The sequence below is a fragment of the Ovis canadensis genome, chromosome 1 (assembly GCF_042477335.2).
Source record: "Ovis canadensis isolate MfBH-ARS-UI-01 breed Bighorn chromosome 1, ARS-UI_OviCan_v2, whole genome shotgun sequence".
In the NCBI taxonomy this organism is placed as follows: Eukaryota; Metazoa; Chordata; class Mammalia; order Artiodactyla; family Bovidae; genus Ovis; species Ovis canadensis.
The window spans coordinates 214,419,027-214,434,188 of record NC_091245.1 but is presented as its reverse complement, the minus strand read 5'-3'; the positions used below and the strand labels follow the sequence as shown (position 1 = coordinate 214,434,188).

The following is a 15,162-nucleotide window of genomic DNA, read 5'->3' as shown; positions in this document are numbered from 1 at the left end:
CATCTTCAGGGGATCTTCCCAACCCAGGGATTAAACCCAGGTCTCCTGTATTGCAGGCAGACTCATTACTGTCTGAGCCACCAGGGGAATATAAAATATACAGTTATTAAAATTGTTTCATTTGAAGTCTTCATGCGCAAGAAAATTGGTAGACTTTTTAAATATCAGGGTTCATTTTGTTAGCCTCTTAAGCAAAAGACAATAGCTCTGAAACTCTCCTCTTCCCACTTAACTCAAAATTCAAAATCTCTTTGGAACTGAGACCACTCTTATAATTCCTTTGTATACTATATAGTTCTTGGTACTTAATAAATATTTCATAAATTGAGCTCTCAAGGTAATTATTGTTCCTTAATTTCTATCAACTTATACTTAAAAATTCTTAGATTTTCTGATGTATGATGAGATTAGTATAGTAATTGCTATATTCTTTCTTCTATTTTCCATCCAAATGTAGACTGTTTTGAATCTGCCTTATCTAAGTATTAAAAATATCAAAACTCTTTAAAATTATGTGATTTAATCATCTTAATGTACTTTATGAAATTAAGCAATCACCTCACAGAATACCTGACATTTACACAATTTAGACATACCTACTACTAAATGTCTTGCTTTTATATGGCTCAGGATTCACTTAGTGATGTTGTTTTTTAAAATATTGGATTAATATATCTGCCAGAACATTCATTAAGGATAGAACAAAATTTCAAGATGACTCATATCCAGATGTGCAGTGCAAATAACCAATTATTTTTCTTCTATATTTAGGGGCATAGCTCCCCAAAAGGTTCAGTTAAAAACTGAATGTACTATTTTTTGCATATACTAAATATTAGTCTTCAAGAAAGGCAACTACAGATTAACATTATTCACTGAATAAAGTCAATTACTTTAAAAAGTAATTTGCATTTCAGACATTGACACTTACTAATATATCTTGCAGAAGAACTAAATGTCCAGCAACAGAGTTATTTATGAAAAATGCCCATAAATTCTAATTTTTTTAGTATAATTTAATTGATTATTTACAGATTGGGTCATTGCTCAGAGACCACACAGTCTAGAGCAGCAAGTAAAAGGAAAACTTAATTTTTTAAAAAAAATTTTGATCCATAAACAGGAAAACTAGAGAATTTAGAATATAGAATTTAGAAGGGATTACTTGAGTTGATTATACTCTAATTAGCAAAGCCAAATAATTATGACTTTCTCCTTTGATTTTGTTTTATACATCCACTGATTAATTCAAGAAACTTATACATTATTACCAAGAGAATGGGCTAAAAAATCTTAAGCGAGGTCTACACATAGGAATCTAAATCACGAAAAACCTTTTATTTTAGATCCTGAAATAGCCCAACCCATTGTTAATCTCATACTTTAAGTCTCAATGACCCGTCTGTGATAGTTGGAACTCAAGATGATTCCTACGTCTTTCTAGTTCTTAACAGTAAAGTTCTAACTAATACCCAAAGGGCAAACATTCCTCCATCTGACACAGTTAGAACCAGTAAATGGTCAAGTGATAGAAAAAGCAGTTTATTTTTAACTCAAAATTCATCACTGATCTTTTGATATAGGACCAAGGACTTTTCTTTGAGTTATGTTATGCAAATTGGAATTCTAATTTACTTTCCTGTTTAAGCCACACTAAGGATACATCATCTGAGATTTCCAATTTCAGCTTTCTCATTTTGGAGAAATAAATAGGCATTTGCAAAACAATCTAAATTCAGATTCTTTCTTCATTGGCACTATAGATTCCTGCTCCCCTTGCTAATGATCTATTCAGTTATCTCTTTACATATAATTCAACAACTCCCACTGTGTCACTTAATCTTTGTGAATCTTTCCAACACATTCAGGTTCAGTTTCACAGGAATGATTCTTTCACATTCAATATGTCTTATTTATCATAATGTTAAATAAATCACATAATTCTGTAGATAATAATATAACATTGGAAGAAGCTAGTTTGAGGCGGAACCAAGACCTCTTGGCAAGCATAAAACTCACTGGAGGGAACTGCTGAGTATGCATGGGTATCACCCAGTAGATTTAAGTAAGGGAGCACAGGAAAAAAATGTGTACTCCTATGAGATATCCCAGACTCATTGCATCTGAATCCTTTGAGCAGTTTTAAAAATGCCTCAGCTTATTCTTGTACATATTCAATTTGATAAACACTGCTGCCGTATTATAGGAGTACTTGGAAACATTTAACATGAAGGGGAAAACTGCAATATAGTAGAACAGCAATTTGCAGTGTAATTCCAAGAGAACCCTGTGGAAATACACTCTCCCTTCCCACCACTAACACAGTAGATATTGAGTTGTGGTTTCGAGTTTTTTAAGTAAAATAAAATCTTTCTGGTATCAGAATTCTTTCCTATAAGTGGGAAATTCCTTCTAACAAGCTTGGTGGAAAGTAGGGCTTAGCGCTTCCGCAGGTGACTGAATCTAGGTATTTTCTTCCTAGAGTACAGGCACATGACCTAAGTTCAGCCAGTTGGATGAGCTCTCCCAGGACTTCCTATCTGAAAGAAGTGAGGCAATGGAGGAACAGTTCAAGGTTATTCATGCTACTTGTGGATCGAGATTCTGGCAATGGCAGAGCAAATGTTAAGAGACAGTAAATTTGCAGTGGTTGTGAAGTATTCTTAAGGAAGTGGTGGCAGTGAGAGTATCTGAAATGTATATGTCCTAAATATGCTGCTATAGAAGAATCTTGATGGTGCTCTTTGATACTCAGCTTCCCTTGGTTACTGTCTCATTCTCAATGTTTTTCTACAAGCCATTACATTTACATGTAGTAGTACATTTATGTATGTCGAAAATGTGTCGAAAATGTATGTTTTTTCTCAAATTAGATATAAGTAACTTTGGTATAACCAAATGTACACCTTCTTTGAGTTAAGTACCTGGGGACCCTCTTCAACCGTTGACACCCATGCCTGAGAACACAGGTGAATGCATATTCTTTTTGAATTCCCAAAGCAAAGAACTGAAATTCCTACCATTTACTCACAATCTAAATTTTTTAATGGTCAATTTCAACACAAACAATAGGAATTTGCCTGTCTGGTACTTGTATTTTGAAAAATTTAATAGTATTTAAAAATCAGATCATTTTATTTTTAAAACATTTTCATAGAAAATTGTATTGGGATCCATTTATTTACTGGTAGAAACACAGCATTCCTATTTCCTTAGGCTAGAGAGAAGGCAATGGCCACCCACTCCAGTACTCTTGCCTGGAAAAGCCCATGGACAGAGGAGCCTGGTAGGCTGCAGTCCATGGGGTCGCAAAGAGTCGGACATGACTGAGCGACTTTCACTTTTCACCTTCATGTACTGGAGAAGGAAATGGCAATCCACTCCAGTGTTCTTGCCTGGAGAATCCCAGGGATGGCAGAGCCTGGTGGGCTGCTGTCTATGGGGTCGCACAGAGTCGGACACTGTTGAAGTGACTTAGCAGCAGCAGCAGCAATAATATAGATAGTAATATAAAAATAAATTGTGAGCAAATTTACATAGCCAAGGAACAGAGTTCCTTTAAAATGTTATTTTTTGTTACACTTTCAAAGTGAATGTTTAATAACATGTATAACAATTCCATAAAATGTGAAAGGTAATCTTTGAAATATTTATGACTAATTTTACATTAGTATATTTCTTCATTAAATACCTTCAACATCTGTGATCAACATTCAGAGCTTCAGTAGATCAGTTATTCTACTTGATCCTTATTTTTTTCTTCTAGCTAAAATTTAGCAAACATTTAATGTTCTATTGACTTTTTAAGTTTTCAAATCATACTGAATAATGTACTTTCTATTCAAGAGGAATAATGCATTTTTTACCTTAATATAGTCTATTTTAAATGTCAACTGAATGAATTATCTAAATCTTTTCAGTCAAATAAAATTGTATCTATAGTTATAAAGGAATATATGGTCTATTTTTAATAGCTATATAATCAATAAGATTATTTAGGATACATTTGATTGGAGGCTAATTATGTTACAATATTGTAGTGGTTTTTGCCATACATTGACATGAATCAGCCATGGGTGTACATGTATCCCCCATCTTGAACCTCTTTCCTGCCTCCCTCCCCACACCATCCCTCAGGGTTATCCCAATGCACTGGCCCTAAGCACCCTGTCTTATGCATCAAACCTGGACTGGCGATCTGTCTCACATATGATAATATACATGTTTCAGTGCTATTCTCTCAAATCATCCCACCCTCGCCTTCTCCCACAGAGTCCAAAAGTCTGCCTTTACATCTGTGTCTCTTTTGCTGTATCACATATAGGGTCATTGTTACCATCTTTCTAAATTCCATATATATGCATTAATATACTATATTGGTGTTTTTCTTTCTGGCTTACTTCTCTCTGTATAATAGGCTCCAGTTTCATCCACCTCATTAGAACTGATTCAAATGCATTCTTTTTGATAACTGAGTAATATTCCGTCGTGCATATGTACCACTATCCATTTGTCTGCCAGTGGAAATCTAGGTTGCTTCCATGTCCTGGCTATTATAAACAGTGCTGCGATGAGCACTGGGGTACATGTGTCTCTTTCAATTCTGGTTTCCTTGGTGTGTATGCCCAGCAGTGGGATTGCAGTTCCATTTCCAGTTTTTTAAGGAATCTCCACACTGTTCTCCATAGTGGCTGTACTAGTTTGCATTCCACCACCAGTGTAAGAGGACTCCCTTTTCTCCGCACCCTCTCCAGCATTTATTATTTGTAGACTTTTCGATAGCAGCCATTCTGACTGGCACGAGATGGTATCTCATTGTGGTTTTGATTTGCATTTCTCTGATAATGAATGCTGCTGACCATTCTTTCATGTATTTGTTAGCCACCTGTATGTCTTCTTTGGTGAAATGTCTGTTTAGTTCTTTGGCCCACTTTTTGATTGTAGACCCCACCTCTTGTTGGAAAGAACTACAGTCATAATTTGAAGTGACTTGCATACAGGGAGAATAACTATAGCCATTTTTGCAAACAAACAATCTACCACACATGTGTTTCTGCCTCAGTTGTCTACAAAGTGAATTTATGGTTTAACAGTATCAACAATGGTCTTAATTCTCATTGATGCTTTCGCTAGTATCAGTTCAGTTCAGTCACTCAGTTGTGTCCAACTCTTTGCAACCCCATGAATCACAGCACGCCAGGACTCCCTGTCCATCACCAACTCCCGGAGTTCACTCAAACTCACGTCCATCGAGTCAGTGAAGCCATCCAGCCATCTCATCCTCTGTCGTCCCCTTCTCCTCCTGCCCCCAATCCCTCCCAGCATCAGAGTCTTTTCCAATGAGTCAACTCTTCGCATGAGGTGGCCAAAGTACTGGAGTTTCAGCTTTATCATCATTTCTTCCAAAGAACACCCAGGGTTGATCTCCTTTAGAACGGACTGGTTGGATCTCCTTGCGATCCAAGGGACTCTCAGGAGTCTTCTCCAACACCGCAGTTCAAAAGCATCAATCCTTTGGTGCTCAGCTTTCTTCACAGTCCAGCTCTCACATCCATACATGACCACTGGAAAAACCGTAGCCTTGACTAAACGGAACTTTGTTGACAAAGTAACGTCTCTGCTTTTCAATATGTTATCTAGGTTGGTCATAACTTTTCTTCCAAGGAGTAAGCATCTTTTAATTTCATGGCTGCAGTCTAGACCATATTTAAATCTAACTGAATGGACATTTGTACTATAAATAGCATAGCCAGGTATCCTGTGACTTCTCATGGATAGAGTATCCAAGACACATAATATTTTCTAATGTTGATATAAATACAGTAATCCACTGTTAACTATGGAGTACAACTCGTATAATCCCTAAAAAGAGTGAGCAACAGTTGTGAGGTACTGAACTGACCTTTTCTTTCTGCATTCCACATGCATACCCAGTCAATTTTAAAAGACATGACTTATTATTTAGTGTGATTTCATTTAGGACTTTCTCGACATGGGTCTAATGAATATTAATTCACATTTAGAATGGGTGGCATCCTTTCCACATTTATGAATATAAAAGGAACATTTGAAAGAGAGTCATCATTTCCATCATTAATTTGCTAATTCACACATGAGGAAATGACTCATGAAGACTTTAGATGCCTTTGTTTCAAAATTCATTTTCTTCAGTTTTCCTTTGCTTTAGCTGAGTGGAAAAGATTTGTCAGTTGAGTAAAGATGCTTCATCTCCTTCACTGATGCTGCTGGGAGTTATTAATTAGGTTTCTGAGTTTGGCACTGCTCCTTCCTGGTCACCGTGATGTGTCATTGAAACAGACCCATTAAAATGAGTGATGTGTGTTGTAATTTCATTAATGTCATCAATAATGTATTACATTTCCCTTTTAGTAGTCTCTTTGTGTTGTGTGTGGGTCAGGATGACTGTATGAATTACATTTATAAGATCCAAATTGTTACAGATGAGAGAAGATAGGCATGAGGGTGGAATTAATGTTATTTTAAACATGATAACTACTAAAATGATTTCAATTAAGTAATATTTTAATTAGGTCTGATGTCTCTACATGCAATACTGAAATGCATGTTATGTGTATGCAAATAGGATGGTGATTTATTGAATTAATAACACAGTCCATTCTTTCTGCCAGGAAAATTATGAATTGAACTAAAGCAGGTGTAAGAGCAGGAATGGTTCAATAAGGCATGTAATTCCTTGTGGTTATAAAGAACTGACTCTTGACATTGAAACTCTTCAAGGGTATTTGCTCACTTTCTTTTCTCTCTATTTTCCTATAAGACATATGCCTTTTGACTGGCTATTGGTTAATTCCAAGTCTTTCCTAATCTGAAAAATATGATTCTATACATGAGGAGGAGAAACATATTTGAATATTCTGATGCACATTGTTGACATCTTTTAACTCCATATAACTGAAGTTCAATTTTGGTCATATAATATGAGACTATAAAGACCTTTTGGCTTAGAAGCTTCCATAACAAACATTGATCAAATTGAAATGTTTTCAAAGGTAAGAATAATTGACATACTAAAAACATAGTACAGTAGCAGTTTTGCTCCCCAGGGGTACTTAACAAATGAATGAATATATAAGAAATTTCTCAGAATTAACAAGTATATAGACACAGATGTGGATGGGCTTTGTGTTTTTTTGTCTTCCACTCAAATAATACAACTAAAATAATATTATGACACTTTTTGGGAAAAGGTCTACAAATACTGAACTTTATTTTCTGTTAGCAGGAAGCTAAATAGTTTTTAGTATGCAAAAGAGAAATAGTAAAAAGATAAGCCGCTTCTGAAGATCAATAGGTGAAATTAGCCTTCTTATGAAAGTTTAAAGAAGGTATTTTTGTTTTCCTCAATTTGTTTTTAAGGTAAAACAATCTATCCAAGTAAAAAATAAATAAATTCTACTAGAATAAAGATCAATTGCCTTAAGTCAGCAGCTACCCTGAATGAAGTTTCCCTCTTAAACTATGATGAAAAAATACTAGTCACTTATCTTCAACCAGAATTTAAGCATCTGTAGTTTTAAGCTGATTTGTATCCAATTTGGGTCGAAATGGATATGAATGTTTATCTTACATAATAGCTTACCACAGCCTACTATTTGAATCATGTAGCATATGGAAAGTGTGTTTAGCTCCTTGTAGAAATTTCACAAACCAAAAAGGACCCATTTCTATGCACATGGCTTGTTTACAGTCATTATAAAAGTATTACTGAGTTGCTTACGAGTTAGAAAAAAGCAAATGTTGGCACATTGCAGATTCCATTGCATTGGTCTTTAAGAATTATATGTATTGCTTTCCAGTTTTTTAAAAAATCACAGTGATTGTATGTGTTCTGCTTAGACCTAAACATTTTTTCTAGGATGTATTTTTATTCTTCCACATTCTCTCTGTTCTCAATATTTTATACTAGTTATAGCTGAAGTTTTATGTAAATATATTAGAGATTGTGCTCATGCTTAAATGAACTGTCATTGAGGGATTAATCCTATAACCTTTATGAGCATGTTTTATTAATATCTTATCATTAAACTGAATATTAATAACATTTAACATTTAATAACCATAGAATGTGTATTTAGGAATATATTTCATGCTAGTGGGCTTTGAATATGTGGAATAGTCACTATAACAGCCTCCAAATCATTAAACATATTTCCCATAATGTATTAATTGCAATGCTACAACTCATTTAAAGGAGAGCTCTGAATAACAATGATTGCAATATCTTTGTCAGCATGCTGAATAGTATACCCTCAAGGAATGGAAGTATTTGGTACAGCTTTTGAAGATGTTTTTGCACTCTTAATTCTGGAAATATATTTGCTATTAAATGATTTATAATTAAACATGAAACTAATAAAGCAGAGGAAGAAAATTCAAAACTATGAATATTAATGAGATGATAAAAATTTTTCTTATAGTAATTTAGTAACCGTTAGTAGTAAAGTAGTATAAGTTGTCTACAATGAATACTTTTTAAAATGATTAATTAAAATATATTTTAAACTACTTTTATTCTCAAAATACTAAACCAATTTTTATCTATCAATCTATCTAAATGGTTTACTGTGAATTTAAAAATGTTTGATAGGTATCCTGACACTAAAACCCACTCCTTTTTTTTTTAATGGCAATTAAGGATTATGTTAACATGAAAATGTGACTTGTATATAGCCTCTGTCATGTAGGAGAATACATATGACTATCTGAAGCAGTTTCATCTTCATCTGGGAAAATTCCATGGTTGTATCAAGGTTCCTCTGTATTAGCAGGTTTGTTTTTTTTTTTTTTGCCACTCCCCCCCCCACTACCAATTTAATAATAGAAAACTAATATTTAGGGAAACCTCCATTAGGTTTTTTGCTAATTTTCATTATTTGTCAGTTTTATATAGTAAAAACCTTTACACATAAAACACATGTATACATATGTCTATGTATATACATATTCTTATGTGATTATTTTAACACAGCACAGTGGCTTCTTCGGAAAAGTTCTTTAATTTTATGAAGTTTGTGGAAATAGCAAGACAGAAATCTCTTTCAAGGAATATTCTCCTTGTAAACTGAATCCCCATTTTTAGCTCATAGCTAAAGCATTGCTCATGACCAATTTGCCTCTTCATTTGGAAGATGTTTTTTTCCTTCCCATATCTAGAGAGAATATATGTTCCTTAATACAAAGTTTTATGACTACAAATTTCCTTAATACAAAGTGGTGTCATCTGCATACCTCTGAAATGCAGATGATACCACTCTAATCGCAGAAAGTGAAGAGGAACTAAAGAGCCTCTTGATGAGGGGGAAAGAGAGTGAAAGAGTCAACTCTTCACATCAGGTGGCCAAAGTATTAGAGTCTCAGCTTCAAAATCAGTCCTTCTAATGAATATTCAGGACTGATTTCCTTTAAGACTGACTAGTTTGATCCTCTTGCAGTCCAAGGGGCTCTCAAGAGTCTTCTCCAACACCACAGTTTAAAAGCATCAGTTCTTCAGTGCTCAACTTTCTTTATAGTTCAACTCCCATATCCATACATGACTACTGGAAAAACCATAGCCTTGACTAGACACACCTTTGCTGGCAAAGTAATGTCTCTGTTTTTTAATATGCTGTCTAGGTTGGTCTTGATAAAGTAACATATGTAGACTTGATAAAGTAACATATTTCTCAACTCAAACATGTAAAGCAATGATATCATAATCTATCCTTGAAAATATTGGGATCAGGGCCCAATAATAGACAAAAAGACATGAAAAAGATGGAAGAGTGAGTATCTTCAAAGACCAGTTGGATACTTAGGAAAAGAGATAACTTGCAGGGTTCTGTCATGAGTGATTAAGCAGATTTCAATGTCCATTCACCACCAGAGTACAGGAGAATGCAAAATAACCTAATTGATGTAATTTACACTGACATTACAGGCTTCATTATTGAGCTTATGAAGTTCAGGAGAGGCTCAAGTAGTGGAGTCTTGATCGGCTAGGAAACAATGATCCAGAATTTATTTAAAACTGAGGTCAGTGCTAGTGAGTGAAAGTCACTCAGTCATGTCTGACTCTTTGTGACCCCATGGACTATACAGTCCATGGAATTCTCCAGGCCAGAATACTGGAGTGGGTAGCCTTTCCCTTCTCCAGGGGATCTTCCCAACCTAGGGATTGAACCCAGGTCCCCTATATTGCAGGAGGATTCTTTACCTGCTGAGCCACAAGGCACACCCAAGAATACTGGAGTGAGTAGCCTATCCCTTCTCCACTAAGTCAGTACTAGGGATAATTATAAATTAACTAAATCTTATGCTGTGGCCCTTGCTCCATCTTCTCAAACTTATCTGTGCATCCTTGCTCCATCTGATCAATCATGTCTGACTCTTTGCGACCCCACAGGCTGTAGTCCACCTGGCTTCTCTGACCGTGGAATTTCTCAGGCAAGAATACTGGAGTGGGTTGCCATTTCCTCCCCCAGGGGATCTTTCTGACCCAGGGATCAAACCTGCATCCCTTGTGTCTCCTTCATTGGCAGGTGGATTCTTTACCACTAGCATCACTGACATCTTTGTTCACTTCTCATCTCTGGGTTTTGTATTACAACCAAAGTAACTATACCAAAATAAAGTCAAATAATCTTTCTTTCTTTCTTAAAAGCTTTCATTAGCTTCCTACTGCCCATAAGAAAAAGTATAACCTTACCTTGATATGGAAGGCCTGGTATGATGTGGCCAATGGCTTGCTCTCCCAGTTCTTCCATAGCTGCCCACCCTAGCCTTGTGCTCTGATCATACAGCAGCACTGGCGCTGATCCACTAAGAATAGTAAGCTGTTTTATAAATCCATACCTCTGAATATGCTAATTCCTCCTGCATAGGGTGTTGTATCCACTTTCTAGCTTATTTCCTTTTTTTTGCCCTTATAGCTGGTAGTTCCCGTCATCCTTCAAGATGAAATGTTCTCCATGATAAACTTTGCAAGTGGCAAACCTTCATCTGTTATCACTAGACTTTTTACATTTCTAGCATGACAATTAATGACCTTATTTTAATTATTTATATATTTGCCTCTCTTATTAGAGCATGGAATTTCACCTAGCTCAGATAGTTTGGGTTGGAAATAAGTCTAATGATGCAATAATCCATTCCTTTCTACCAAAATGGATCTCTTTCTACTTATCAACTAATAAAAGGAATCTCTTTAGACTTGCCCAAGGCCAAATACCTCTTTCTCAGATATTTGGATAAATTTCAGAGCACCATCATATTACATACTCTACACTTATGAGAAGATATTCTAAATGTCAAACACATACAAAGAAAGAGAACAGGATAATGAATACATTACCCAATTCAATAGTTATTAGCTAATGGTCAATCTTATTCTACCTGTGATGTCCATAGCTCCACTCTCCATTTTTCCTTCCAAATATTTAGAAGCAAATTTTAAATATAGTAACTTTTCATTCACAAATATTACTGTATGTATTTCTAGAAGTTAAGAACACTTTGAAAATATACTGATAATACCCTTATCGTACCTAAAATGTTGTTTCTTAATAGTAACAAATCCTTAATTAGTATTCAATTTTATACTACTTCTCAGTTTTAAACCTGTTTGAATAAAGACCTAGAAAATCTGTACTTTACTACATAGGTTGATGTTTCTTTTAATCTAAAGCAACAGCTATCAACTGGATGTACTTTTGCTTTGTAAGGGACAATTTTGGCAGTCTGGAGACGTTTTTGGTTCATACAACAGCTATGAACTGAATGTTTGTATTCTCCCAATATAAAGACATGCATTAAAACCCTAACCTCAATGGAACTATATTTTGGAGATGGGCCTTTGGGGAGTAATTCAGCTTAGGTTCGGTTATACAGGTGGGGCCCTCATTATGGGATTAAAGCCCTTACAAAAAGAAGAGAAGACATGGGATCCCTCTGTGTGCATGCAATAGGCCATGGAAGAATATACTAGGAAGAGACCCCTCACTGACAATCTGTTTATACTGGCATGCTGATCTTGGGATTAGCTTTCAGAACTGTGAAAAATAAATGCTTATTGTTTAAGCCACCCAGTCGATGGTATTCTGGTATAGTAGTTCAAACTGACTGGGACTACTACAGGAGGGGTGTTACTGGTACCCAGTGGGTAGAGGTCAGGGATACTGCTAAATATCCTTCAATGCGCAGGACCACTGCCACAATAAAGAATTATCTACCTCAGCCCCCACCCCCAACAAATGTCAATAGTGGAAGGCTGAGAAACCCTGGTCTAGCAGTTCCTCTGTCACCCATTTCTTGTTATAATTTGGTCATTGAATAGACTGGGCCATTTGTCCTACAGAATTTCTCACAATATTTTGCTGATGACACACTGCAGTATTATTTTTATATTTTCTGTCCCTTGTGTTTATGAACAATTAGATTTAGAAGCTTCATCAGATTCAGTGTTTTTTTTTTCCTTTTTTCTTTTTTAGCAAAAAATAATTTATTTCATTGATTGTACTGTGTACTTCCATCAGGAGGTACATACTGTCTAGTTCTATATCTCTCATCACTAGAGGGAACTTTGGATGATCAATGTCTAAATCCATTCATTAAATAGTGGCCTCAAAATGATAATATTATATTCTTATAATTATTTCATTTATTTAAAACATCACTGTTTCTTGAAAATATTTTTTACAATGTTTGATACAAAATTGCCTGGTGCCTAAAACATTTACTCATTCTGTTATTTGGGTTTTTTTTGTTTGTTTGTTTGTTTTCAGAAATATCCTGTACCACCTTGATGGGAATACAAGCCAGTTTTCAATACTCCTGGAGGCTTGGGAGCACTGCAAGTCACTTGCATCAAATGAGACCCTTCAAGAAGCCCTGTCAGAGGTGTTGAACAGCATTAATGCAGCTCAGGTTTACTTCAAAGCAGGACTTGATGTGTTCGAGAGTGTCTTAGTTGGAAAGAACTGAGAAAACTCTCAGCATTTTAAAAAGTTTGTTTACAATTCCTCAAGCAAAAGCTCTAATCTCACCAGATTTTCTGACTTGGAAGACTTTTTCCCCTCAATAGCTTTTTATATAACTATAAAGCTATCCTTCCTTTGTATTTTTTGATGTACATGTAAAAAGAGCATTTTGCACATTTAATATTTTTCTTATATCTAGATTTCTGATTATGTAAAAGTAAGCTATTGAAAATAATACTTAAGATTTATCTATTAAAAAGAAATCTGCTGTATTTATATATATATATGAAATATTTGGGGAAAAAATTTCCAAGAAGTTCTGGACAATCTTTGTTCCTATGGATAAAACATGTAGGAATAGAAATGATTCCCTATGTTAGAGCTTTAATGACCTACCTTCTGTAATAGAAATGGACAGTTGATATGGTTTCAGATTAACTTTTACTATCAAATATTCAATATGAACACAAGTATTCTGACTGAGTGATTGGTTGATGAAAACCACTTTGAATGTGTCTATTTTATGAAATGAAGTGCCTGTTTATAACACAACTAGATGTAGTAATACACTGGTTATGAAAATGTATTTTTTTAAGTATTAATTAAAAAAAAAGAGCCATAAACATTCCAGGGGAAAATCGCAAGGTAGCTGCACAGAGCAATTTAATTGTAAGTTTTTTTCCTAACCACTTATAAGGTGACTAGCTTTGAAATCCCTCATTTGTATCAGTTGATTTTGTAAAAATTTCAGGAGTGATGTATGTCTTATGAGGGAGAAAATATGTATTTCTTCCTGTGTTGTTTCTGTTGGAAGCACTGAAATAGAGCTACTCTAAAATGAAAGCATCTCACTTTGCTCCTCATTCATGTATCTTTTCTGAAACTCCTTGCTGAAAGGCAGTTTTCTCAGAATACCATATAATTTCCACAGGAAAGTAGCAAAGTTTCTCTTTGAAAACCCAAAATATCTTAAAAAGTATCAATTGCTATTTCTGCCACTAACAAAAAAGGTCTTCTGATGAATGAAATAGTTGTTTTGATCAACAAAAAAGCTCCTTAATTCTATGAAAAAAACTTTTTTTCCCTTCTCTATCCTTACTTGTGATTGAGATGACAACACATAATATATTCATGCTTCTACTTTTAGGCAGAAAATACTGTATTACTTTAAGAGTATATCTTTCCCAGGCTTCAGTTCTTCTCTCATGTTGAAAATGAAGCTTTTCACACTAAGGCCATTGAATGGCCTTAGTATCCACTATTCCCCCAAACCACAGAATTCCATTAAGTGTTTAAACTCTGAGTCTACCTTTAGAAATTGATTTGGTATTGGATAAAGCAATTTTTCTTAGGAAGCATATCTTCAGAATATTTCATGTGGATTATTTTTCTCTAACATAACATTCAAACACATGTCCCTATTACACACCTCAAGAGCAACTTCACAAACAGTGCCTATAGGTCTAAATCTTTGCTGTGTATGAATGAAGATACACCTAATCTTAGTTTAAAGGAAAACTGAAGTTAAAGGGAAAGAATTAGTCAGCATTGATTAACTGATTTTAAGGGTCAGCTGTTCTTACTATCAGTAATGTTTATACGCTCAAGGCAAAGAAGAGAATTGAAGCAGTTAGCTAGATATTTCAAGCAGAAACTCAGTTTCAGTGAATTGCTTGTGTGCCCATATTTTACATAAGAAAGGAAACTACCTTACAACATGTATTTCTAACCAATGCATGCATTTGTCTGAAAGTATTTGCTATGTTGAGAAGTGGCTACAGGAAGGGGCTAAAGAACCAAACTCCCACATGCCTTGGTGTCAGTGCCCTCTCTCCTGCAGAAAAGAAGAGAAAAGAGGCAGGAGGAATACACATATGGATTTGTGTCAGGTCAAATAATAGAATCCCTATACCATAGGATCAGAAATAGTGACTTGTTTCAGTGTGCTCATTTTAATTCTTCCTTTGGAGCTGGATTTAAAACAGACAAAGACAAATAATTATCGATTTGATAGTTTATCATTTCAGAACAAAATCCCAAGTCAATTCACTCCTTGGTGTTGAGAACATGAATGTTTGTGTTTGCACATTTTTGTTGAAAGATTGTGCATTTAGCTAACCCACACAGCACAGATCAAAGTCTCAATATTCTGTACTTATTACTTCTA

General features: G+C 35.0%; 1 protein-coding gene across 4 annotated transcripts in view; it reads left to right on the top strand.

Annotated features, from left to right (window-relative positions):
- The window catches only part of NAALADL2 (N-acetylated alpha-linked acidic dipeptidase like 2), a 1,648,032-nt gene extending 1,633,337 nt beyond the window's left edge, over positions 1-14,695 (top strand). For all 4 annotated transcript variants that reach the window (XM_069559730.1, XM_069559739.1, XM_069559749.1 and 1 more), the window contains one exon: positions 12,801-14,695. In XM_069559730.1, the coding sequence (XP_069415831.1) occupies positions 12,801-12,999 (199 nt within the window). In that variant the 3' untranslated portion in view covers positions 13,000-14,695. The remainder of the gene's footprint in view (positions 1-12,800) is intronic.
- Positions 14,696-15,162: the final 467 nt, after the last annotated feature.